At 48.6% G+C, this 27,426-nt stretch overlaps 1 protein-coding gene across 5 annotated transcripts in view; it reads right to left on the reverse strand.

The window, feature by feature from the left end:
- Positions 1-8,314: 8,314 nt before the first annotated feature.
- SPTY2D1 (SPT2 chromatin protein domain containing 1) overlaps positions 8,315-27,426 on the reverse strand; it is a 36,768-nt gene continuing 17,656 nt past the window's right edge. For 3 of the 5 annotated variants that reach the window (XM_040328002.1, XM_040328001.1, XM_040328003.1), the window contains 5 exons: positions 18,710-18,824; positions 15,125-17,143; positions 12,882-13,044; positions 11,408-11,485; positions 8,315-8,909 (listed from right to left, as the gene is read on the reverse strand). In XM_040328002.1, the coding sequence (XP_040183936.1) occupies positions 8,810-8,909; positions 11,408-11,485; positions 12,882-13,044; positions 15,125-17,143; positions 18,710-18,824 (2,475 nt within the window). In that variant the 3' untranslated portion in view covers positions 8,315-8,809. Of the gene's footprint in view, positions 8,910-11,407; positions 11,486-12,881; positions 13,045-15,124; positions 17,144-18,709; positions 18,825-26,458; positions 26,559-27,426 lie in introns of those variants that run through there. The other 2 variants (XM_040328004.1, XM_040328005.1) reach the window with 2 other exon arrangements.

The following is a 27,426-nucleotide window of genomic DNA, read 5'->3' on the forward strand; positions in this document are numbered from 1 at the left end:
CCACCATATAAAACTTTGAAAAAGCGTGGACCGACGACCAGGTCGCAGCCTTACACACCAGTAACACAGAGGCTTGGTGTCGGAAAGCCCAAGAGGCCCCGATCGCCCTGGTCGAATGCGCCATGACCCGAAAGGGGGGCGCCCGCCCTTCAGGGCATAGGCCTGAAGCACAATCCGTCGGATCCACCTGGAAATGGTGGCCGACGAAACTGCCAGGCCCTTACTGGGACCGGACACAGACACGAACAGCGAGTCCGACATCCGGAACGGAGCTGTCGCCGACAAGTAAACTCGAAGGGCCCGAACCACATCCAAAGAATGTAAAGTGGCTTCCTTCGGGTTCTTCGGCTGAGGACATAATGATGGAACAACAATGTCCACATCCAAGTGAAAAGCCGAAACGACCTTAGGGAGAAAAACGGCTGCGGCCGCAGCACCACCTCATCCTTACGGATGACCAAGCAGGGAGCCTTGCAAGACAAGGCCACCAGAACAGACAGACACCCGTCTGATCGAGGTAATTGCTACCAGAAATAAAATCACCTTTTGTGACAATAAAACAAAAAACCTCCCGAATGTCCTCAAAGGGAGCATCCCGAAGCACTGAAAGGACTAAATTCAAGTCCCATGGGGGTAATGGAGGGCGCACCGGAGGGGCCACCTGCCAGACCCCCTGACCCAACGCACGCACCCAGGAGTGCTATGCCAAGGGTCGCTGCAAGTAAAAAACAGCCAGAGCAGAAATCTGGCTCCTAACCGTACGTAAGGCGAGAGCCTGAACCACTCCCTGCTGCAAAGACAGCAGAATCCTGTACACAACGCATGTACGAGAGTGCCAGTTCATCTCCCCACACACAGAGAAGTAGGCCTTCCATGTATGAGGAAAAAACCTACGTGAGGTAGACCTCCGTGCAGGCAGCACGGTAGAGACCACCGAGCCCAATAGGCCTCGGTCCTTAAGCCCCTGGCTCTCAATGGAAGATTGGACCCTGTAACAGAAAATCAATTCCCAGGGGAAGACGCTAGGGGGCGTCTGCCAGCAGACGCACCTGGTCCGCGTACCAGAAGCGACGCGGCCAATCTGGGGCAATCAGGACCGATAGAATCCCTACAGCTTCTACTCTGCGCAGCAGGCGAGGAAGAAGCTTCCGAGGAGGGAAGGTGTAAAGTAGGCGACAGCGACCCCAAGGAGCCACCAACGCGCCTGACGCGTCCGCCCACGGGTCCTTAAACCTGGCCACGAACCGTGGCACCTACCGATATAGAGACGGGACGCTAGAAGGTCCACGTCCGGAGTGCCCCACTTTCGGCACAGACCCCGAAACACCTGCGGGTGGAGAGACCACTCTCCTTGGCCCAGTGCAGTGCGACTTAGGTAGTCGGCTAGCCAATTCCGTATTCCCGGAATGTACCCGGCCGATAGAGCCGGAACGGACCCTTCGGCCCACCGAAAGGATGCGCGCGACCCCCGTCGCTGCAACAGAACTCCGTGTGCCTCCCTGATGATCAACCTACGCCACGGACGTGGTGTTATCGGACAGGATCCTGACCGGTCGGCCCTGTAGATCCAGGGACCACCTGGTAAGGCAAAGCTTGATTGCTCGGAGCTCCAGAACGTTGATCAGTAGGCAGGACTCCACCTGAGTCCAGTGCCCCTGGGCTGACTGGGTGCCCCAAGCGCCCCTCCCCAACCGGAGAGGCTGGCATCCGTCGTGACCACTGTCCAGTGGCCTGCAGAAAAATGACTTTCCGGCCCGAAGCACCGGAAACGCCAGCCACCATACCAGGGGAGACATGATCAGATGACTCAACTGAATCTGGTAATCCAGAGATGACGGAAGCTAGTCCCATCGTGACAGCAGTTCCCTCCGTAGTACCCTGGCGTGGAATTGGGCATACGGAACCGCCTCGAAAGAGGCTACCAACTGACCCAGAACCTTCCTGCAGAATCGCAGAGATGACCGCTTCTGGGTCGGCAACTGCTGCACAGCAGATAGCAGAGTCTGAAGTTTTTCCGCTAGGAGAAAAACACTCCCGCCCCGGAGGAATCCAGGACCAGTCTCAGGTATCCCTGAGACGGAATCAACCCTGATTTCAGGACAATCCAGAAACCAGCCGAACACTCGGAGAGCCTGACACGTGATAGACACGGCTCCACCAATGCAGAGCTCGAAGAAGCTCGTAGGAGAATGTCGTCCAGACATCCCATGATAACAAACCCCCGCTGTCACAGCCGGGCCAGTATCGGTACGAGTACCTTGGCGAAAACCCGCCGAATGGGAAGGACACCATTGAAAATGGTCCCCCCCGACCGCAAATCACAGAATCTCTGGTGGTTTGAGGATATGCAGGTACACGTTCATGACATCCAAGGATGCCAGAAAAACCTGACAAAACAAAACGAGGGACTTGAGGCTCAGGATCGACCGGGCCCCATCCTCCATGGGGACACAAACAGAATGGAGTAAAACCCCGAGACCATTCCAACGAGGGAACTGGCACAATCACTCCCCTGACCAGAAGATCCTGGACAGCCCCTGACGGAGTCAACCGGCGAACCGGAGGAGGCCAGAAGCCGGAGGGAAAAAACCTGTTTGGCAGACAAGAGAGAAACTCAATCTTGTACCCCAAGGAAAACACTTCGCAATGCGAAGCCAGTCTCCCAACCGAGACACGGGCGGGAGCAGACCTTCAGGCGGAAGCAGGTATGTCCGCAGACTTGTTAGGCATGCGGTATCCGGTGCGCTGCTACCCCGCAGCGGGGATTCAAGCACCATGTAGACCTACCCCCACCGCACAGGGCGAGCGAAAAAACGCTCGGAGGTAGGCAAGGAGGGTCCTTGCACAGGGCGAGGTCCCTAGCCCTTCCCAAACCGTGGGAACAGCATGCGCTTACCACCTGTGGCATCCTCAATGATGCCAGTCAGGGAAGACCCAAAAGGACCGTTCACCCTTAACGGTGATCACCAAGGCCACCTTAGAGGTCCTTCTTCCAGCTCCTGCAGCAGGAGCTTCGCCCTTTTAGTCGGGGCCTGCCAGGGCCCCGGCCAGAGCCGGCCTCACCGCCGAACCCACCACCGTGAATAGGGAGCGGGCCACGGCCTCCACTCTCCTATCAGCGGGATCCTGAAATGCAGGAGCCCCTTCCACAGGCAATGTGGTGGCCTTGCGCAGTCTGGACACAGGGGGGTCCACTGGCGGAGGAGAGACCTACTTTTTTTTTTTTTTTTTTTAAAGCCCCCCTCAAGGGGGTAACGGGTTGCAAAGTTTTTTGACAAACTTTTTGCGGTGCATCCCATTCCTTGTATAACATATAGTCCAAATAAGGAACACAAGGAAACACTTCAGCGATGCGTGGTAGTCTGCTGGTACTGACACGGAGGTGTCTCCGCCACATCCTCAATTTTTAGAGCCTCACGCACCGCAGAAACAAGAGCTCCAACAAATTCTTGCCAGCAACTGACTGCAGCAGAGTCATCCTCACTATCCATAAGGGTTAAAACCCGCAGCCTCTGACATAACAGAACCAGAAAAAAACAGAGATTCTGTGTCATCCCCAGAAGCAGGCTTCAGGGAGGGGGCACTTTTTTTTTTACCCCCCATCCGGGCACTAGCTGCTTCAAATCTGGCAAGAAACCCAGCACAGCCAACATAACAGATGTGGCAGGGGGAGGGGCGTTAAGGGTTAACTCAGGCATAGCTTGAGTTCCATAGTGTCAGCGCTGAGTCACCCACCCTGCAAGGCAGGACAAAAAAAACCCCACTGGTCACCTCCTTGCTGTTATTGCAGAGCATGGGGGCCCCCGGTATTCACCACCCCACCCAGCTGCAGAGGGAGCTGAAAAACCTCAGGTGTGCTCTGATGTGCTGACTGTGATGTGTATTCACCTCATGGAAGATTCACAGCACTAAAACTGTAACAGCACTAAAACTGACCAGAGGCTGTGCCGAGTCATCTCAGGGAAGAATCACATCGTTACCAAGGAGATTTCCAAGATGGCCACCATCTGAGGTAAAAATTACCTCATAGAACACAGCAGCACTGACTGCTTTGTCTGTTACCTCAGAAAAGAATCACAGCGTTACCAAGGAGATTTCCAAGACGGCCGCTGTTTGAGGTAAAAATTACCTCATAGAACACAGCAGCCCTGACTGCTTTGTCTGTTGCCTCAGAAAAGAATCACAGCGTTACCAAGGAGATTTCCAAGACGGTCGCTGTCTGAGGTAAAAATTACCTCATAGAACACAGCAGCCCTGACTGCTCTGTCTGTTACCTCAGAAAAGAATCACAGCGTTACCAAGGAGATTTCCAAGACGGCCGCTGTCTGAGGTAAAAATTACCTCATAGAACACAGCAGCACACAGCAGCACCCCCCAGAGTAACAACACAGTCCCCCTAACAACACACGGGCCCCGGTGGTAACAAAGAAAACCCAGGAGGCCCCCCTTCACAGCCACTACCCAGTCAGGGGAAGGAGGGAGAGGAAGGGGAGAGAGGAAAGCAGGGCAGACCCTCAGTCGACCTCCCCAGGGAAACCACCAGCCAGACCACTTACCTGAGTAAGGGGCCACTACTTACCTGTCCTGCGACTACCCGGCTGGAGGTATCCCAGACAGAACCAACGTCCGTAAACGGCATGGCTGTCGGCCAGACACACTGTGACAAAGCCATAGAGACCGGTCATATGTGTGCCCTAGAACCAAAGTTCCCCGGCCGCCCCTGGAGCAATGGGGCCTGTCGTGGACGTCCCAAAGCTGAGCTGAGGGCCGGCACACGCTCGAAGGCCGAACATGGGGGGACTACAAGAGTCGAGGACCCAGCCTGTCACCCAGTCGGCTGTTGATAGAAGAATCGCAGGATTCAAAAATGCAGGAATAATAAAAAAAAAAGAGAAAAATCGCCAGAAAAAAACTCCAGAGTCCAGGAACTCCAGAGATAGCCTTGACCTCCTGTCGTTAGGCAGAAAACAAACTGAGGCTGCTAAAGCAGGGTGTGGGTTATGCCTGGGGGAGCCACGCCCCCTGGGAGGAGCAGCATGAAGGAAAGTTTTTAACACCTTAAGTGCTGTAGAATTCTGCCTAAATCTCCTGGTAGGAAGAAGCATAACCCTAAGGTCAATGAAGGCTGTGTCCGTCTATGAACGAAAGAGAAACACTGATTTTTTACATACTGTCCCTGGTTTTACTGAGGCTGGCAACCCTGAATGGGCCCCCTAGTGACATGGGGCCCTCGGGCAGTGCCCGAATGGTCAGTCCGCCCCTGGCTGTAGGTGGCCTCAGCTACATACAGACTATACAGCACATCCAGCGGCCTCACAGGGTTAGCGAGAGACGTTGTTCAATTGGGCCAGAACCATGTCAAGTATATCAAAAGCTGGAGTTCAGCTTTAAGAGCTGCTTATGGGAACATTTGTGAATATATCTGTCAATGCAATTCAATTCCCTTTATTATGGCGGTCATTTGACATTTTGGGCTTTTATTAGGCTGACAGTTCAACTTTTGCACTCGATTTGCTTATTTATGTTTTATTACCATATGAAATCTTAATAAAAAGATTGAAAAAACTGAATTCTTTTTTATCCCTTAAAGCTGTACTTGTACAGACATAAAAAGACACAAATGTAGCTCTGTAGTGTTAATACAACATTCAATTTATTTTTGCATTTTGTGCTGCTGACAGGAGGAGAGGACAGAGGAGCTCATCAATCTGCTGCTCCTCCTTTTGCTGGCCAGACACAGAGTGGGGGAGGAAAGAGACCTGTAAGTGACACTGAACTGTAGCAGACGACCCAAAAAAAAAATAAAAAAAATACACCACACACAGGTCCCCTCGGTTGCCAGGTAGGGCTGTGCCGTGTTGCAGAGATGTGTAAATCTCGGGTCTGGATGGAAAGGAATGCAAATCCTTTTGAAGGTAAAGCAGCTCAGATGCATTTCTCTGTATTTAGTGGTTTGCATGGGGTTCAGTTTTAAACATTCAGACTTACAAAAAGTTCCGTTGTGAATGTTGAGCTCAAAAGAATGTTTGAATCTTGTATAGATAATATAAAGTATAAATCAGTTTGAGATTTCATGGCTTTTTTTTAAAGGATATGTGCACTTAAAAAAAAAAAAAAAAAGTGCATTCCCCCCCCTAGATACTATGACTACGGTTCAGCTGTTCGTTTCCATCCAGCACTGCCAGTCTGGAAGCGCCTGAGTATTACAGACTCCTGGGGATGGAGATGGTCCCATAGAAGTCTATGGGGTTGTAATACACAGAATGAAGTCTTAAAGAACAACATATTTTCCCATAGTTCTGGCCCAAATGAACTGTCCCTCACCAACGTGTGAGGCCGCTGGATGTGCAATATAAACTGTATGTAGCCAAGGCCATACTGGACTGAGCACTGGGTGCCAGCCGAGACTTCTTGTCTCATACCCGGATCAGTTTACAGCAGCAGCGCTCAGAGCAAGCAATGTATTCCATCAATGAATACAAAACTTCCTCCGATTGGCCGAACCAGAGAGGCAGGCTGATGATGTCACAACCTCTGACTAGGCCATAGGAAGCTTTGTAATCTTCGATAGCTGCTCAGAGCAAGCATTGTGTTCTATTTAATGAATACAAAGCTTCCTCTGAATGGCTGAGTCAGAGGCAGGCTGGAGAGGTCACAACCTCCGACTAGGCCAGAGGAAGCTTTGTAATCTACGTTAGAACACAATGCTTGCTCTGAGCAGCTATCGAAGATTACAAAGCTTCCTATGGCCTAGTCGGAGGTTGTGACCTCTCCAGCCTGCCTCGGACTCAGCCATTCAGAGGAAGCTTTGTATTCATTAAATAGAACACAATGCTTGCTCTGAGCAGCTATTTAATGAATACAAAGCTTCCTCTGAATTGCCGAGTCAGAGGCAGGCTGGAGAGGTCACAACCTCCGACTAGGCCAGAGGAAGCTTTGTAATCTTCGATAGAACACAATGCTTGCTCTGAGCAGCAGTTGAAAATTACAAAGCTTCCTTTGGCCTAGTCAGAGGTTGTAACATCTTCAGCCTGCCCCTCTGACTTAGCTTCTCAGAGCAAGCATTGTGCTCTATTAATGATTACGAAGCTTCCACTGAATGGCTATTAATAAATACAAAGCTTCCTCTGAATGGCTGGTTGTGACTTCATCAGCCCGCCTGTCTGACAGCCAACCAGAGGAAGCTTTGTATTCATTGACAGCCACTCAAAGCAAGCAATGTATTCTATTCATCAATACAAAACTTCCTCAGATTGGCTGAGTCAGAGAGGCGGGCCGATGATGTCACAACCTCCGACTTGGCCAAACAGAGGAAGCTTTATAATCCTCCATGGCTGCTCAGAGCAAGCAATGTGTTCTATCAATGAATACAAAGCTTCCTGTGAATGGCTGAGTCAGATTGTGACATCAGCCAGCCTCTCTGACAGCCAGAGGAAGCATTAATTTATAGAATACATTGCTGGCTATCAATGAATACAAAGCTTCCTCTGGTTGGCTGAGTCAAAGAGGTGGGCTGATGATCTCACAACCTTTGACTCAGCCAATCAGAGGAAGCTTTGTATTGTAAGTAATGTATTGATGGAATACACCGTTTGCTCCGAGTGGCTGAGCGCTGCTGCTGTAGACTCATCTGGGTTCCGGGTATGAGACAGGAAGTCTCAGCTCGAGCCCAGAACACAGTGCGGCCTTGCAGGTTAGTGAGGGACAGTTTGTTTGGGCCAGCTTTGCCATGTAAAGTGTCAGAGAAATGGATTTTACGGCGAGTACAAAAATCCTATTTCTCTTTCGTTCATAGACGGACACAGCCTTCATTGACCTTAGGGTTATGCTTCTTCCTACCAGGAAGAAGCATAACCCTAAGGTCAATGAAGGCTGTGTCCGTCTATGAACTCAGAGAAATGGATTTTACGGTGAGTACAAAAATCCTTTTTTTCCCCAGAGTTCATGGACGGACACAGCAGCCTTTGACCTTAGGGTTATATCTGCTTCCTTCCAGGAGAGTTCTCTCCTGGAAGGAAGTGGATATAACCCTAAGGTCAAAGGCTGCCGTGTCCGTCCATGAACGGAAGAGAAAGATGGAGTTCTTCTTTAAAGAACATCGGAGCTGCCAGACTGAGGTTACCTCTATGGTGGCGGTTGGAATTTCCCTTTGGGATTAATAAAGTATTCTGTATAGGTAAAGGTCTGGAGAAGGTAGCAAAAAAAAAAAAACAGCACTTTGTATTTGCAGTGCACATATCCTTTAAGCAGCGACGGTACCAAACAAACCATAACGTGGTAAGTGCACTTTGAAAGGATTGCACACAATCCCCGATAATAAAAATATTCTACATTTACTGCACAGATACACAATAATCCATGAAACTCTGGAGACCGATAGCACTATATAATATACTGATATCTATACAGAAAATTGGACGGGGGAGGGCTAGTTCATCATACTTCCATTCCTGGGATAAATAATTTATTAACCAATCTGTTCTCAGAACACAAATTCATATATAATTTATAAAAAGAAAATATAAAAGGAGATCAGACTATTTCCAGGGAGGCGACACATCCAAGTTTTCACGTGTCACATTGTAGCAAAAAAACTTGAAAAACTCCGACACCTGAAAACCCGCCAGAATTTCATTTGTCACCACTCACATTTATAAAGGATTCTCCTTTTTTGTTTTTTCTTTTTTCAAAACAAAAAAACTTTCTGAAAATGTCATGTGTGGGTTTCCAGTCTCCCCCTGGTGGCAGCGCAGGGTGGGTGTTACCCTTCAGGAGGCCCGGTAAAGTTCAGAGACTGTTGTAGCGGATGCTATCGCTTTTTCATCTTTTTTGCAAGTTTTTCTTTTCTCTTTAATTCCTCCTCTTCTCGTTTTATATCCTCAAGATCTTCCTGGATTCCTAACCGCAGGCTGGCACAAATAATGAACATATATTATACAATCGCACAATACCAACAAAAGTACACAAATTGTAAGAACTAAGAATAGCAAAGTCAATAAATAACTGGATGGTCCAACTGTTCCCTTTATTGCCTGTTCACCGGCTGTAAACAAAGCTATCTGGATGATGCCTGTAGCTCCACCCATCATCCAGAGATTTCCACTTCAACCCAAGGACGTCATATGACCTACAGTCAGGAAGTGGTTAAAAAAAATGGATGCCTGGATTTCCAAGAGGAATGATGTGAAGATCAGAAGTGATGTGACCACACACATTGTTGAAGCCCCAAACATAAGTTAAAGTGGAGGTTCACCCGAAAAACATTTTTTTGCAGTAGATTGAGGCCAATCGGGTGTTTTTTTTTTTAAAATCAATGCCGTACCTACCGTTTTAGAGATAGATTTTCTCCCGCCGCTTCCGGGTATGTAATCTGCGGGACTGGGGGCGTTCCTATTTGATTGACAGCCTTCCGACCGTCGCATACAGCGCGTCACGAGTTTCCGAAAGTAGACGAACGTCGGTGCGCAGGCGCCATATAGAGCTTCGGCTTCTTTCGGCAACGCGTGACGCGCTGTATGCAACCGTCAGAAGGCTGTCAATCAAATAGGAACGCCCAGTCCCGCAGCCCATACCCGGAAGCAGCGGAGAACATCTATCTCTAAAACGGTAAGTACTGCATTGATTTTAAAAAAAAAAACACACCGATTGTGCTTCCCGTAATTAGCCTCAATCTACTGTTAAAATATTTTTTCCGGGTGAACCCCCGCTTTAAGCTGCCCACAGATAGATTGAACCGGCCAAATTTCGATCATGTGTGGCCGGATCGCTTAATAGAAGTCAATCCAACGACCAACAATGGAGTTGTTGGAAAACGTAACCCAAAACAGCGATTGATCAGTGTAGTCTGACAGCGGAGAGACTCGCTGCCAGTGGGGAGGATTCCTCCATCCACCCAGACTGAGGATTTGGGAACCAATTTTTTTTGTTTTCATCTAGTCTGAACAAAAAAAAATAAAAATTATTATTAGGAGGATCCAACTATGGCCAGCTTTAGCCAGGGATGGGATCCCATTGATGTGGGAAATGCAGCGATTCCTGTGCGTTTCCCACATAGCAACTGCACTTCATGCGATCTGCTGCAGGTGTCAATGTTAAGTGACACTAAAAGGTTCCGTTTTTTTTAAAATAACAAACATGTCATACTTACCTCCACTGTGCAGTTTGTTTTGCACAGAGTGGCCCCGATCCTCTTCTGGGGTCTCACGGCAGCTCTTCCCCGCAATAGGATAACCCCCTCTGGGAAGCTCTCTCCGGGGGGGGGGGGGGGGGGGGGGGGGTCACCTTGCGGGCGCACACCTGTGTCATACACCTGCGTCCATAGCTGCCGAGTGTATAAGTCGGCCCCGGCGTCATTGGATTTGATTGACAACAGCGAGAGCCAATGGCTGCGCCGCCATCAATCTATCCAATGAAAAACCGAGAAGCAGTCGAAGGAGCGGGCTTGGGTAAGATGGAGGGGGGGGGAGGGGGGAGCGGACACTGCAAGGTGTTTTTTCACCTTGATGCATTAAGGTGAAGAAACACAAAGGGTTACAACCCCTTTAAGTGACTGCCCAATAGCAGACTGCAAAATGCTGCGCTTTAGCCTGAATAGGATCACATGGGTATGAACACCAATGTAATCTGATTATAGTGCAGAAAAGATAAAAATAATCAAATGGGATTTGCACAGAAATGTGGCGTGATTCCGATGCAAATCACATGTGGTTTTACAGTGTGAACCAGGGCTTAGGGCATATCAAAAGCTTCCCCTAGTGTGCGCATGAGCACGAGGAAGGGCAAGAAGGGCAAGTAGACACTGTACTTTGCACCCATTTTCCTCAGTAAATGTAGAGAAGCTTCACTTTGTACACAATACCCAATATCAGGCGCAAGGAAAATATAAAAATAAAGCATTTTTGCTTTTACATTTGTGCGTTTACATCGAAGTCTATGAGGGGCCAAATTCCTGTTGCAACCACACCAAAGTAGCGCATGTAGCTTTTCCAAAAACGCACTGCATAAACGGGCACCTATACCATGCGATTCCCCCAATCCTAAGGGTTCGGCATGGATTTATTTATTGATTAACACTCAGCATTAATACATAATTTTTTTCATACAGCCGTCAGCGGGAAATCCGCAGCGGACAGCATTCTGGTCCTTAACAACCAGCCATTGTTAAAAGACGCTGGTGGCCCCTGGCTCTGAAAATTTGCAGCTGAACATCTGCTTTGGAAATTTACAGTGAAAACGTAGGGGAAATTTGCAGCGGAAAAGTGTGAATGGAGCCCCTGTCTATAATTGGAGGATAAGAACTGAATAAGTACAGAAAGAAGCGGAAGACCCCAAATGTAACTATGAAGATCGGTGAAAACCTGGAAAGGAGTCTGCTGCATATGAAGCCCGAGCTTATTTGCCGACTTACCTCCTGGCTTCCTCTTTCTGCTGTTCCCGGAAAGACGACTCCATGTATTTCAGCGCATAGTCACTCTCATCTCTGTATCTGAAACAAGACACAAGGGGCGTTACTCCACCAATTCTGCAGTGCTTTTGCAAAGGCAGTTTATTTTTTTTTTGGGGGGGGGGAATACACTTTAAATGAATTTCAAATAAAAACCAAAACAATATTTACCCCTATTTTTTTGGTAAAATGTGAATGATGTTATGCAAAGTAAATATATACCCAACAAGTCCTACTTTAAAACTGCGAACAATCGTGGAATGGCGACAAAACTACAGCGTGCCTTTAAACTTTTTTTGTTAGAGGTTTACCGGTTTAGAGTTAGAGAAAGTCTAGCACTAAAATTATCGCTCTAACATTCATGGCGATAGCTCCCACGTGTGGTGCACATACCATTTACATATGCGTGCGCGACATATGTGCTCGCTACTTTGCGTGAGCAGAGGGATGAGGGTGCTTTACATTTTTTTACACTGTACCTTTAATTTATTACTTTTATTCCCATTAAAAGAAAAACATGTAAACATCCATTGTAATAGAAAGATGGATGACAGGTCCTCTTTATGGAGAGATCTGGGGTCAAAAAGACCCCAAATGTCTTTACCTTTGAAAGAGATATATAGATTTTTTTTATTAAAGTGGGCCTTCGGTCATTTTTTCCAACTTTCCATCTATTAAATCTTCTGCCCTTGTTTTAACTTTGGATAGTAAAAGATATTTATTTTCTGCCAGGTCATTAGCCTAGGCTTACGACTTCATGCACAGCTTTCTCTCCCCAGAGTTTGCCAGCAGTTATAATGGCTGCAGCCATTCTCAGTGGAGGGAGATTTTTGCATCACATTTGGCAAGTACAGAATCACAGTATATATAAAAGTGATTGACACTAAACTCAATTGATAATATTTTAACTTCTTCCAGGATCACCCAATATCAGATATCATCAAGCAGTCACTTCACCACTTTAATTTATATTAGTAGGCCAAAAGCTCTTTCAGCCCTACTCCTCTGGATCACAGGAGCGCACTTATGTGACCCGTTTTCTGCAGACAGCGGGGGCCGATGTCACTCATCCGGTCCAGGCGCTAAAAGAGACCCCGACTTTACAGTCAGGATTCACCCAGGATGCCTGGACCGTCAGCAGGCTTCAGCCTCTCAGCGATCCGCTGGGAGACCGATTCAGCCCCTCCCGCCCCTCTCCACAGCCCAGCGCTCCAGTGAGTGCTGGAGGGGAGAGCAGAGATCTGGTGATTGACAGTCATCGGCTCTATGCTCAGCAAAGACGAGAACTGAGCGATCAGTAGTTCTTGATCGCTCTCAGTTTTCAGAGGCGGCGGGGAACAGCTGCAGCTGGGATCATTGCTGCAGCCATCTAGGCGAGTACGTAGGTGCCCAATCAGGAAGCACAGGATTCCTGACTGACACTAAATGATACACTTACTTTGACCTGTCATAGCCGAATATTTCCCGAATGTGCTTAGAAATCTCGTCCTGGCATTCTCCTCCATCATCTATAAAGTCTTCCATTTCTGAGTCGTACTCCTCGTCATCATCATCCTCGATTCTTCTCTTGTAGGAACTGGTTATTGGTGGCAGTCCCCGTCCTGCAAAGAAAAAGCAGAAAATTACCAAAAATCCTCAATAGGTGCGTCCTTTCCTTTACAAAGTTTCCTCTGCAAGTCCCGGATAAACTTGTTGCCATATTAGATGAAAATTGGTCCTCAGAGCTTCCATTCCCCCAGACTTTATACTGTAGGAGTGTTTGTAGGTATAATTGTATAAATTACCCATAGCAACCAGATTCTGCTATCATTTTCAGACCTGCCCTGGAAAAATGACACCTGTAGGCCGGTTGCTAAGGTAGGAAGGCTGCCGCTCCAGGTGAGCACACTAGAACAATCAGTGTCCACTCAGGAACCAATGGGTGCCGGCAATGCACGGGATATGCAAAAGAAGATAGATATGGACAGCCGCACTCCAATTTCTTAAAAAATACGTGCCCTTTATTGGGTAAAGGAAAAATGCACCACAAGTATCAGCACACAGTGGGAAAAACAGCTGACGCGTTTCGCATTGGATATCAATGCTTAGTCATAGCTAAGGTTGCTAAGGGTGAAACCGTTCTTTTAACATAATGAAAGATACAGAGACTCGATGTGTATGCTGCCACTCTGTGTGGGTCTGGCACACAGTCCCTTAACCACTTAAGAGACCGCGCTATACCAAAATGACAGCTATAGTGTGTCTGCCAGTTTTGGGAGAGCGTCATGACGTCCTACCGCACGCAATCAGAGTGCTGTGCAGATGTCCCCTTTCACACTAGTCGGGTACTGGCCCTCTCCTCTCATGTGAGGTAAGGAATGCTGATAACCAGCGAGTGCGTTTACATTGTGATCAGCTGTGATTGGACACAGCTAATCATAGATTGGCTCTTTATTCCAATCACAGCTGTTCTTTACCCCATGATCAGCTGATCACAATGTAAACTGACCAGTGCGAAAGGGGACAACATCTGCACAGATCATTAGGGCGCATATCTCAGTTCTCTAATGCACTACCAACCACCATCCGACTGGAGTCGGACCACTTGGCCTTCAGGAGAAAGATTAAAACCCATCTCTTCTGAGGTCAAGGGGTTCCTTACCCATGAAATGGATACAGTGCCCAGAGGCGATTCAGTTCGCATGTGTTGCGCTTTACAAAGTCTCTCACTCACTCTATGCACTGCTGACAATTGGCAGGTGCCGGAGGACATTGAGTGCCCGGCACCCGCAGATCGGCTTCTGCTGTGAAGGGCCATGCATGTCCCCTGCAGACGGAAACGCAGAATCACGTACATATACACGATAGCCGCCCTGTAGCAGTAAAACTGCTATGGGGCGGATGTTAAGTGGTTAACTGGCAATTGCACGGTCATGCAACACTGTACCCAAATTACATTTATACATTTTTTTTTCAGACAAATAGAGCCTCTCTTGGTGGTATTTGATCACCACTGTGTTTTTACATTTTTTGCTATACAATGGAAGAGAGACTGAAAAAGGGTGAAAAAATACACACACTTTTTGCTATAAAGCATTCACAAAAACAAAAAAAAAAATCTTCATTTTGACCAAAATGTATTCTACTTCTCCCACCTTTCTCTGTGTGTTTTTATGAAAATGCTCAATGTGTACCAGCTACCAAAGTTTTGTAAAATGATGTACCGGGCGATGTTTGCTGTACTGTCTGTTTTGTATGTACAAAAATTTCAAAACAAAAATTTACCTTTAAAAAAAAAAAAAATGTATTCTACTACATGTATTCTACTTCATGATCAATGACTTATAATGGGACTGTGATAGTGCGGTGGGTAATCCGACACTAAATGACGCTGGGGGGGGGGGACTGACTATACGACACGGACATCAGCAGTGACACTAATAGTAATGCTAATAATGAATGTCAACACAGAGCCTTCAGCGGAGAATGCACACGGCCGATCAGCATTTCCTGGCTGGGGAACTATTGGCAGGAGCCAGTAGGCAGCGTTTTTCCCTACTACGTTGCTTTGCCTGCAGCGTTTGCAGTATGATGCGGGCAGTTGCCAAGTGGTTAAAGATTAAATTACATTTAGAAATTGTAGAACTTGCATTAAAAACACATTAAGAAATGAGAGCTCATTCAAATTCAACCATTAAATACCTGGTGGTGGGCGTGCCATAGGTCTCTGCCCAGGTGGCGGTCCAGGTCTCATTCCATTTTGGGATCCAGGCCTCATTCCATTTTGGGATCCAGGCCTCATGCCATTTTGGGATCCAGGTCTCATGCCATTTTGGGATCCAGGTCTCATGCCATTTTGGGATCCAGGTCTCATGCCATTTTGGGATCCAGGTCTCATTCCATTTTGGGGTCCATTGCCAGTATTAGGAACAAAATTTTTGGATGAAATGGTTTCAGCCACCACAGTGCATTTAGGCATTGACCGGGGTCCTGCTGCCGAATTATTTATTGGCCTTCCAGGGCCAGAAATAGCAGGAGGTCGAGAACTCAAAGGTAGGCCACCCTTGGGGCGCGCCAGTTCTTTTCCTGAAGGAACACCTTTAGGTTTAGCGCTCGATGAGGGAGGTCCACTGGCTGGTCTACTAGATCCAGAAACACTGGAAGGACGAGCAGGTCCCGAACTGCTGCTTGAATGCCCTCCGCTGCTAGGGCGTGATCCACCAGAGCTGCCAAGAGGATGTTTAACGGACCCAGAACTGCTGGTGGGCTTGACTGAACTTGAACCTGAGCTACTGGAAGGACGAACAGAACCTGAGCTACTGGAAGGACGAACAGAACCGGAGCTGCTGTGAGGCTTGGAGGAGCTAGAACTTTTCGGTGGCTGGGTTGATGAAGAAATTGAACCTCCAGTGGGCCTGGTGGAGCCAGAAGACCCAGACGGCCTGGTGGAGCCAGAAGACCCGGTGGAGCCAGACGACCCAGACGGCCTGATGGAGCCAGACGACCCAGACGGCCTGATGGAGCCAGACGACCCAGACGGCCTGGTGGAGCCAGACGACCCAGACGGCCTGGTGGAGCCAGACGACCCAGACGGCCTGGTGGAGCCAGACGACCCGGTGGAGCCAGAAGACCCAGACGGCCTGGTGGAGCCAGAAGACCCAGACGGCCTGGTGGAGCCAGAAGACCCAGACGGCCTGGTGGAGCCAGAAGACCCAGACGGCCTGGTGGAGCCAGAAGACCCAGACGGCCTGGCAGTGCTAGAAACAGTACTTCCAGAAGGCTTGGGTGCACTAGAAGGCCTTACAGAGCTAGAACTAGAATTCCCTGTTGGTTTCCCAGAACTTACGTTTGACCCACCTGGTCGAACGCTACCCTGATGTTTTCCATTGATGCTTACATCTCGTTTAGAGGAGGATGAAGAGGATGAAGTCTGCCTATCAGCATGATCCCTGCCAGAAGATGATTTGGCATTTCCATTGGAAGAAACTTTAGAGCTTTTACTGTGAGAACTGGAGGAGGAGATCTGTTTTTCCGATCTGTGGCTCCCATCCGAATGCCTTTTAAACGCTTCATTAGACACACTTTTGACTCTCTCAGGGGGAACACTTTTGGAAAGAGATGAGCTTTTGATTTTTTTGTCCTCGGAATGACGTTCTTTAGAAGAGGAATGTTTATCTGAAGAGCTTTTATGAACTTTCAGCACCTGTCCGTTGCTTTTTGAGTGTTTGTCAATGGGCTTCTCGGCTTTTTGATTCTTCCGCTGCAAAAACTCAATTTCTCGTATTTCTTCCGCCGTCCTTAGCCTTTCCTCATTTTTTTTCACAGGTTTCAGCTCCACCGGCTCAAACTGTTTTTTCTCAGCAAGTTTCAACAATTCGGCAAAGTTCAAGGCTGGTGGCGGAGGTTTCTTAATGTTGTTGGGTTTCAGTTTTTTTGCTGGTGGTGGCGCTGGCTCCTCAATCTCTTCTTGCTCCGACTCACTTTGAGAATATTCGTACATTTCTTCCTCTGTTAGGTACTCCTCGTTTTCACCCCGTACATTGAGATCGCTGTCCATCTCAAGGTCCTTTTTGCTTTTTTTGGGTTTCTCTTCTATTGGAATGCCGTTATACCCATGAAAGTTGTCTTTTGTCCTTGATGCCATGGCCCTGGCTTTTTTGTCATGTTTCATTTCTTTCCGTTTAGCCAAAAGATCCTCTTTCTTTCTCAGTTCTTCCAGTTCTGAAAAAAGAGAACAAAAGTTTTCAATTACAACCAACAAAAATTAAATTACCAAGATCATTATCCGCGTTGTCCCGATGCTAGTATCGGCACCGATACCAAGCATTTGCTAGAGTACTTGTATTTGGGCAAATGCTCTGATGCGTCACCCGATATCTGGGCAGTCAGGGATGATCAGTACGGCGGGGGGAGTTACAAGCACTGATTACCCCCTGTATAGATTTCGCTAAAAAGTCTGACAGCCACTTTTCCCTGGAAACCCCCACCCCTTCAGCTGCTTTAGTGAAATCTATACAGCAGTGATAGGTGCTTGTTTGTAACTGCCCACTACACTGATCACCGCTGACTGTCCCTGTATCCCCCCTCCGTTGTCCCCCCCAATGCTCCCCCCCGTTGTTCCCCTTTGTGCTCTGTTGTCCCCCTCTCCTCGATCTGTCAGGATGGAGAGCGGAGGTAGTAGCTGGTAAACCTGGCTCCTTACTTTTTACGAATGAACAGAGTCAGTGATCACTGACTGTCCATTCACATAACTGAAACATTGTAACCTGTGTTTACAATGCTTCAGTTGATGAATGGAGAGGAGCCTCTGTCTCCTCTGCATTCATTTTTCGCACAGCTGAGGCTGCAAAGAAAGGGACCGGGGGAATCTCTATCCTTAGTCCATATCTCTGTCTCAAAGGGGAAATGTCAGGGGTCATGACATCTCACCAAAGCCCCCCCCCCCTCAACAGGGATACAATTACACGATATAGATAGAATTGCAATAAATAAAATAATGAATTATAAAAAAAAATTATAAAAAACACTGAGACCATCCACCCCCCCCCCCCATTAAAAAAAAAGAAAGTATTGTAAAAAAAAAAAAAGACAAATAAAAATCAGACCGATGTTGCGGCTGTCCCCTGCCGCCTCTTCACCGAGAACCGAGCCCCAAACACCGCCGATGGTTCAGGGCTCTCCCCTCCCTGAGCAGAGAGATGCTGACTGTCGGTCAGCATCTCTCCTGGTCAGCTCCTCTACGCTCATTGGAGCGCTGGAAGCGCCCGTCTCAGTGGGGAGCTGAAACGCTGAGATTGACATCAGTCAAGGCAGCTGGCGACTAAGCTTGCAGTGGAGAGCGGACTTCGAAACCGCTGTCTGCTGAAAATGGGTCACAGGAGTGCAAAACGAATTGCACCCCTGTGACCCAGAGGAGAAGCTCAGCCTAAAAAGCTCAGGCTGGACTTCTCCTTTAAGTAGGAGGATCGGTTTCTTCTCTGCATCACCTAACGCCTGTCACTTCACTGGGTATATGGAGGGTTTACAACCACTGACCCCCCCTAAAAAAAAGAAATCCCACATACTCAGACAAGGATGTTCTGCATATAAAGTTCCCCTGCCCTTGTATGAGATCTGCAACATGCAAAGGATTAGAACTCAATTGGCTTGAACATACAATTCAGAACACTTTGTTCAAATGATATTAAAAGCTGGGTCTATATTTGGCGCAAAGCAGAGTGTTGGATCTCCAGCGAGAGTCGAAGGGAATAAATGTTTTCCTTGCAGGCAGATTTTAATCACATGTACCTTTCTGGATTATCTCCTCTTCCTTCCGCCTCAGAAAAGCCCGCACTGCTGCAGACTGCACCCCTTTCACCTTTGGGTCTTTCTTCGGGGGGCCCACAGCCAAGCTGTACCGCTTCTGTAAAAGACAATGAGTATAGTTAAGCAAGATGAGCAAATGATCTCTGTGCAAAAAGAGGTTGTAGTAAAGTCAGAAGGTTTCTTATCTTAATACATTCTATGCATTAAGATAAAAATGCCTTCTGTGTGTAGCAGCCATCCCCCCCAGCACCCCCTAATACTTACCTGAGCCCCATCTCTCTCCAGCTATGTCCACAAGTGCCTCGGCCACCCAGGACTCTCCTCCTGATCGTCTGAGACACAGCAGCGGCGCCATTGGCTCCTGCTGCCAAAGTCAGTTAGCCAATCAGGAGAGAGAGGGTGGGGGCATCAGACCGTGGCTGTGTCTGAATGGACACAGGGAGCTGTGACTTGGTTTGGGTGCCCCCGTAGCAAGCTGCTTGCTGTGGGGGCACTTGACAGAAGGGAGGGGCCAGGAGAGCCGAAGAGGGACCCAAGAAGGAGGATCTTGGATGCTCTGTGCAAAACCATTACACAAAGCAGGCAAGTATGACATTTGTTATTTTTAGAGAAAAAAAAAAAAACCTTTACAATCACTTTAACAAGTGAGATATCAAAAGCAATTTTCTAGTTTATGGCAAGCATGTACTTTTTCACTTAAAGTGGTTGTAAAGGCACAAGGTTTTGTACCTCCATGCATTCTATGCATACGTTAATAAAGCGCCCCCCCCCCCCCAATACTTATCTGAGCCCCCTCTCGATCAAGCGATGTCCACGAGAGCCTTGCCCCCCCCCCCCCGGGGACTCACATTCCTGATGAGCCAATCAGGAGAGGGGGGGGGGGGGGGGGCGCGACGGGGGGGCTGGGACTGAGCTGCGGGTCGGGAGTGTGCCTGCTTGGGCACCAGGCAGGAGGGAGGAGCCAGGCCTCTGTTCTGCCTTTCTTCCAAACGATCGGCGGCCAGCTGACTGGCTCCTGCTGTGTATAATCACAGCGTACAGGTACGTGATTTTGGCCGCCCTGCCACAGCATATATGCAGTGGGCGGCACTGAATAAATTACATGAAAGGAACTTAAAGGGTCACTAAAGGAAAAAAAACGTTTATTTTTTTTTCTAAACAAACATGTTATACTTACCTCCACTGTGCAGTCCGATCCTCCTCTTCTGGGGTCCCTTGGCGGCTGTCTCTGGTCCTCCCCGCAATTAGTAACCACAGTCATGCGAGAGCTTGCATGGTGGTCACCAATTGCGGGCGCACTCCCGTGATACAGCGAGCGGCTATATCACTCGGCCATGCCCCTTGGTGCACCGCGTCACTGGATGTGATTGACAGCAGCACCAGCCAATGGCTGCCCTGCTCTCAATTCATCGGCTCTAGCCAATCAGCGGCCAGGCTGAGCGGCCAAGAGGATATCGGGACCGAGCGCAGGACTTTCGAAGGGTCAGGCAAGTATACCGGGGGCTGGTATCATCAGATGTTTTTTCACCTTAATGCATAAGGTGAAAACATTTTTTTCCTTTACAACTCCTTTAAACTTTATTCTATGCTGCCTGCGACGCCCATCTTGCTACACCCTGCACTTGGCCACATAAAAGCAGCAGCGGACATCTTGTTACAAGATGTCCGCTGCTGGCTTAATGTGGCCGAGTGCAGGGTGTAGCAAGATGGGACTCGGGACACTGACTGTACAGCGCCACTTCAGTTGCCGAATGAGACGGCTCTGGTCACTAATGGATGATGGCTGCGGCTGCCCCCTTTCCCCCCCGCCAGCTTACCTGCTCGTTCTGTCCACAGACTCCCTGCTGCAAGCCGCCTCTCTCCCCCCTACAGGTATCAGATCTGGCATCGGGAGCATTTGCGCGAGTACCCGCCTCTCTCCCCCCCTTACAGGTATCAGATCTGGCATCGGGAGCATTTGCGCGAGTACCCGCCTCTCCCCCCCCCCCCCCCTTACAGGTATCAGATCTGGCATCAGGAGCATTTGCGCGAGTACCCGCCTCTCCCCCCCCCCCCCCCTTACAGGTATCAGATCTGGCATCGGGAGCATTTGCGCGAGTACCCGCCTCTCCCCCCCCCCCCCCCTTACAGGTATCAGATCTGGCATCAGGAGCATTTGCGCGAGTACAGGTACTCACGCAAATGCTCGGTATCGATACCGATAACCCCAATATGCAGAGTGGACAGCCATACCCACCTGGGGGACAGCAGCAGCCGCCGACAGAAGACCTGTCATCCACCTGCCACGCTCAGTGCGGCCCGCGACCGGTTATCAAGTGGCCCTCGCTCTTTAAAAGGTTGGGCACCTTCTGCTTTAACTCCTAAATGGAGCAAATCTTACAGAGAAGCTAAATTCCTGGAGTCCAGCTTCAAAGGAGAACTCCAGTCAAATAAAATAAAAAATCCTGCAGTACGGTAGTGCTCACGCTAGCTGAATGACAGCCAGCATCCTTCAACCCACTTCCTCTGAGCCCAGGCTGTCATGGATCCGCCCCCAATCTATGAGAAGGAGGGGAAAGCTGCACAGAAATGAGCTCAGTCACTCTGCTTTCTCTTCCTATCAGAAGGAAGCCTGCAAGCACGTGAACTTAAAAAAAAACACACATACAAAAGATTAATGAACAGATTAATGAACACAGAGCAGCATTCATTTATTTAGATTCCCCGAGAGCTCACCTTAATAGGTATGTGAAGATGTACGAGTATACTACAGAGAGCGTCAACAATGTATCACCAGGATGTGTCTGCGGAATGTTACAAGGTGGTGATGCATTAGCACCGCCTGGGATACGGCGGGCCCCGGCATCCTCAGGGACACACCTACTGCTATTCATGACGAAATGCCGTCATCAGCACAACGCGCACCGCCCGCCGCTACGCTCCATTACGAAGTATGGAGGAGCCGATACAGTTCACACAACCTACAATTCTTTATTCAATTCCATCTTAAAATGCACTTGTCACCTGCCACAAGTTGTGGATTGTCCACTTGCCACGTCACCTGACCACGACACCTGCCACAAGTTTTGGATTGTCCACTTGCCACGTCACTTGCCACGTCACCTGTCATATCACCTGTTCACGTCACCTGCCACGTCACCTGGCCACAAGTTGTGGATTGTCCACTGGCCACGTCACCTGGCTATGACACCTGCCACAAGTTTTGGATTGTCCACTTGCCACGTCACCTGCCACAAGTTTTGGATTGTCCACTTGCCACGTCACTTGCCACGTCACCTGCCATATCACCTGTTCACGTCACCTGGCCACAAGTTGTGGATTGTCCACTGGCCACGTCACCTGGCTATGACACCTGCCAAAAGTTGTGGATTGTCCACAATGCAATGCAAGCAATTACATTTTTTTTTTTATGTTTAATGGTTTTTCATCATTTGCCATAATTTTTGAGATTTCTAACGTAAAAAAAAAAAAAAATAGGTCACCTTTAAAAATGCCTATAAACGAAATCGCGGCAAAACGCGGTACCGGCATCTGAAACGCGAAAACTTTTGCGTCTGAACCCATTTTTTTGCTTCTGAAAAAACGAGCATAAACGCAACTGCCGAAAAACGCAGAAAAACGTGACTGTGTGCATGGACACATTTGATAACATTGAATGTGTTCAGGGGCAGTTGAAAAAGCGGTCCAAATGCCTCTGAACGCGCGTTTACCAGCGTCTCGTGTGCATGGGGCCTAACCAACACCAAACCTTTTTCTGACAGCTCTTTTCAAGTTGAAAATAATTTTTTCTTTTTTTGCTAGAAAATTACTTAAAACACACACACAATTTTTTTTTTAGTAGAGTCCCTAGAGAATAAAATGGCGGTTGTTGCAATATTTTATGTTGAACTGTATTTGCGCAGCAGTCTTTTTAAATGCAATTTTTTTTGGAAAAAATGTGTTTAATGAATTTTTAAAAAAATATATCCAGTAAAGTTAGCGCAAATTATATATTTTTTTGTATAAATGTAAAAGATTTTACGCCGTGAGAATCGTGATCTTTATTCTAAGCAAAAAAATTGTGATTCTCATTTTGCCCAGAATCGTGCAGCTCTAGTTCACATCCAATTTCCCCACAGACTGATCACCACATTCTTCGAGTTCACTTCTGAAATGAATAAAACCTGACAGTACTGTAGAGTTTCAGATGTAAAAAGCCACCTGTATTCCTGTGCAGAAATTCCAGTTCTGGTTTTGAATTGAGCTGGGTGACGTGTCCGCCCCGGGGGATTAAAGTGCATCGAAACCAAGAACCAAAAATGTATTCTCTACCCCCCCCCCCCCCCGCCCAAATCACAATATACAGTATATAAAACAGCTTCAGAGGCCATGTTTTTTTTTAAAGACATTTACTATGTGTGAAACTGACAGTAAAGCGCGGGGGTAAGGGAGGAGCGCAGTCAGTAAAAGTTAAAATATCAGCCGATATAAAATCAGTCAACCTCTAATCTCAAATACATACCGGGGCCAATCTAGACAGAAGCCTATTAACTTGCCAGCATGTCTTTGGAATGTGGGTGGAAATGGGAGTACCCGGAGGAAACACGCACTATCACAGAGAACAGGCTGACCCTGATTGGCAGAGAAATGCCTTTGCATTTGGTCACATGTACACACACGCAAATACTACGCAATATAAAAGATACCTGGGCTAGATTCACATCTATGCATCTGACACCGCAACATGCGATTCACGGATAAAGCTTTGCTTTGCTATTCATGCTAAAGGACGAAGGACGCCTCAATGCGCATTTATAGCAAAAACAAACGTGCCTGCACTACAACACACAAGTATTCCAGCTCCATCGCCTAGAAGTAGTTCATGTTCTTACGTTTTGAGGTTTATTATTCAAAAGAAATGGGCTTCCACAGCACAACATACGTCAGCGCACACGTGCACCAACCCTTAAATCCCAACACATTTATTGTCCCTTTAAATAGTTCCTATTCACTGCCCTAACAGGTGCACCTGCTGGGGGCCCGGCATTGTCTGTATATAGCACTGTGCGGTGGGACGAGAACTTCCCATGTCACTAAAAATAGAGAGTCGGGCGAAGCGCTGCTCAGCCATTCACTGGAAGCTTTGTGTTCTATGAATAAATACAAAGCTTTCTCTGATCGGCAGAGGCAGAGTTTGTGATGACATGGCCTCAGCCAATCAGAGGAATCTTTGTATTCATTCATAGAATACAAAGCTTCCTGTGAATGACTGAGCAGCTCTCAGCCCGACTATTTTATACTGGTGAGACAGGTACTTTAATGAGACGGGTAGTTCTAGTCCACCTGCCGGAGCACAGTGCTGGATACCAAGGTTGTCCCAATATCGATGGTAGTATCGGTACCGAGCATTTCCCCTTGTACTCTGGGAAATGCTCTGATGCTTCACCGATACCTGGGCAGTCAGGGATGATTGGTGCGGTGGGGGGAGTTACAAGCACCAATCTGCCTGTATAGATTTCTATAAAGCCTGACAGCTTCTTCCCGGACCCCCCCACCCCCTTCAGTTGCTTTAGTGAAATTTATAGAGCGACTGTCCCTGTATACCCCTCCGTGCTGCTCTCCCCCTCCGGGAGTTACGTGTCCACCTCCCTGCTGCTCTCCCCCTTCCGGGAGTTACGTGTCCCCCCTCCGTGCTGCTCTCCCCCTTCAGGGAGTTACGTGTCCCCCTCCCTGCTGCTCTCCCTCTTCCAGGGGATACGTGTCCCCCTCCGTGCTCCTCTCCCCCTTCCGGGAGTTACGTGTCCCCCCTCCGTGCTCCTCTCCCCCTTCCGGGGGGTACGTGTCCCCCCTCCGTGCTCCTCTCCCCCTTCAGGGAGTTACGTGTCCCCCCTCCGTGCTCCTCTCCCCCTTCAGGGAGTTACGTGTCCCCCTCCCTGCTCCTCTCCCCCTTCAGGGAGTTACGTGTCCCCCTCCCTGCTGCTCTCCCTCTTCCGGGGGATACGTGTCCCCCTCCGTGCTCCTCTCCCCCTTCCGAGGGATACGTGTCCCCCTCCGTGCTCCTCTCCCCCTTCCGGGGGATACGTGTCCCCCTCCGTGCTCCTCTCCCCCTTCCGGGGGATACGTGTCCCCCTCCGTGCTCCTCTCCCCCTTCCGGGAGTTACGTGTCCCCCTCCGTGCTCCTCTCCCCCTTCCGGGAGTTATGTGTCCCCCTCCGTGCTGCTCTCCCCCTTTCGGGGGATACGTGTCCCCCTCCGTGCTGCTCTCCCCCTTCCGGGAGTTGCGTGTCCCCCTCCCTACTGCTCTCCCCCTTCCGGGAGTTATGTGTCCCCCTCCGTGCTGCTCTCCCCCTTCCGGGAGTTACATGTTACATGTTTATAATAAATTTTATATATATATAAATTATAAATAAAAAGTCACGCATTTCAAACACAAGGCCCGTGGGCTGGATGCAGTCCTCCAATGTGGACCTCACACCCAGTTTTTCAGCCGGAACTCCATTCCGCCACCTCTGGCTCTCACCCTCCGCTCCCATCCCCCGCTGCCACTTGTAAATACAGAAGCCTTCTGCGTTTACAAGGGGCAGCTTTGCCCTGAGTGGCTCCCAGATCTAACAGATTCCTGGACGCACTCACACTCACTCTCTTGCCTTTGTGGCTTTGTGGGGTGAAGGAGTAAGGATGAGCTTGGGTGAGTTATTTGGATAAACCTTATTTAATCAGTGTATAACAAGCACCTTCACTTTAAGGAGGGAGGTTTGGGGACTTAAAATTCTAAATAAAGAACTGTAGCAAAATAAGTCAGTGTCCATGAATGCAGCCTCTGAATGCAACCTCACAATTGCTATCAGTGCAGCCTGTTCCATGCCCATCTGCAGCCTCGGAGGGGACAGGGAAGGGGAGGGGCAAGCACCAACAGATTACATACAGGAGAATTTCCCGTTTATCATAGGAGAGGGGGGACTGTATTAAAGAGGCCACTGAGTAGACAAAACAGTCGTCCAATGCCAGTCCAGGAGGCGGGACTTCCCATTACAGAGGCCACAGAGTAAACAGGATATTCTCCTTTATGTAATCCAATGGCACTCATCCCCGCCCCCCCTGAGGCTGTCAGAACGATAAATACGGTATATATCATATGTGCCCCCCCCCCCCCCCCCCAACGAATCCTGGAGCGTCGCTCATGGATTCGTTGGGGGGCCACAAAATAAATTTCCAGTGGGCTGCATTGAATCAGAACGCGGGCCGGACTTTGGACATGCCTGATCTAATAGAAAGAACGACCTTCCTGCAAATACACAGGTAGCAAAGCCGCCTACACAGGTAGGTGAAACATGTAAGAAAGCTTTATTAGGGGGGGGTTGGGGCTACAAACTCAGTGAACGGCAGAACGCTGCACTCTGTACGTAGCGCCCGCCTGCATGCAATGCACCTAGTACATAGCAATGTCCTGAACTCTGCGCGGAATGCACCCCAGATACAACCGCCCCTTTGAGGACAACCATACTGATGCTGCCTGTGATGAAATGGAGTTGGACATCCCTGCTCAATGTAGAATACATACAAATAACAAAGGACGCCTCTTCGTGCAGTAAATAGTTTGTTTGGGCCAACTTGGAACTATTTAAAAAGGACATTAAATAACGGCACCAAGCTTTCAGCATTTACCACTCACTGCGAATCCCAACTTCAGGAATTGCATTGCAGAGGTTAAATGCCCATTACATCTTAGAGGTAGAGGAATAATGTGCAATACCTTACTCCCCAATCCGGCTGGCTCCCTCCATCTGTGCGCCCCGTCCCTCCAAGCCTCCTAAAGACTTTCCACCCGGCCGTCACACGATGTGTATGTGAGAATGACAAGGGACTGCCCACCACCCAGAGAGTCAGGGGGAAGGAGAGCTATATAAAGTCAAGTATATCACCTTACACCTCTACCCCCTTGACAAGAAGTTAACCCTTTGTGGGGGATGGTGATTATTGTGCAAATTAGGGCTGTCCTGTGCCACTTTTTTGAGACCGAGTACAAGTACCGATACTTTTTCTCAAGTACTCGCCGATACCGAAACTTTTTTTTTAAATGTCATGTGACAGTGGCGGTATTTTTTTTTATTTTCTTACACAATTTTTTTTGTTGATATACAATTTTTTTTTACAGTGATTTTTTTTTTTTTTTTTTTTAGGGGGGGGGGGTAGTGTCAGTGTGTTTTTTTTTTTATTATTATTTATTGCAAAATAAAAATTTCCCCCCCATTCAGCCCTTTTTTCATATCTCCCCTTTGAGACAGAGAAAGGGACGAAGTACAGTCACTTTCTCAGCTGCACTGAAAATGAATGGAGAGAAGACAGAGGAGGCTCCTATCCATTCATAAACTGAAACATTGTAAACACAGGTTACGATGTTTCAGTTATATGAATGAACAGAGTCAGTGATCACTGACTCTGTTTATTCGGAAAAGGTAGGAGCCGGGTTCAGCGGCTCCTACCGCCGCTCTCCATCCTGACAGAGGGGGTGGAGGAGGAAATGGAGAGTGACACCACAGAGGGGGGATACAGAGCATGGAGGGGGAGAGCGGAGCATGAAGGAGGACAGCAGCGGCACAGAAGGGGGGACAGCAGCGGCACAGAAGGGGGGACAGCAGCGGCACAGAAGGGGGGACAGCAGCGGCACAGAAGGGGGGACAGCAGCGGCACAGAAGGGGGGACAGCAGCGGCACAGAAGGG

Source organism: Rana temporaria, chromosome 11, assembly GCF_905171775.1.
Source record: "Rana temporaria chromosome 11, aRanTem1.1, whole genome shotgun sequence".
Taxonomy (NCBI): Eukaryota; Metazoa; Chordata; class Amphibia; order Anura; family Ranidae; genus Rana; species Rana temporaria.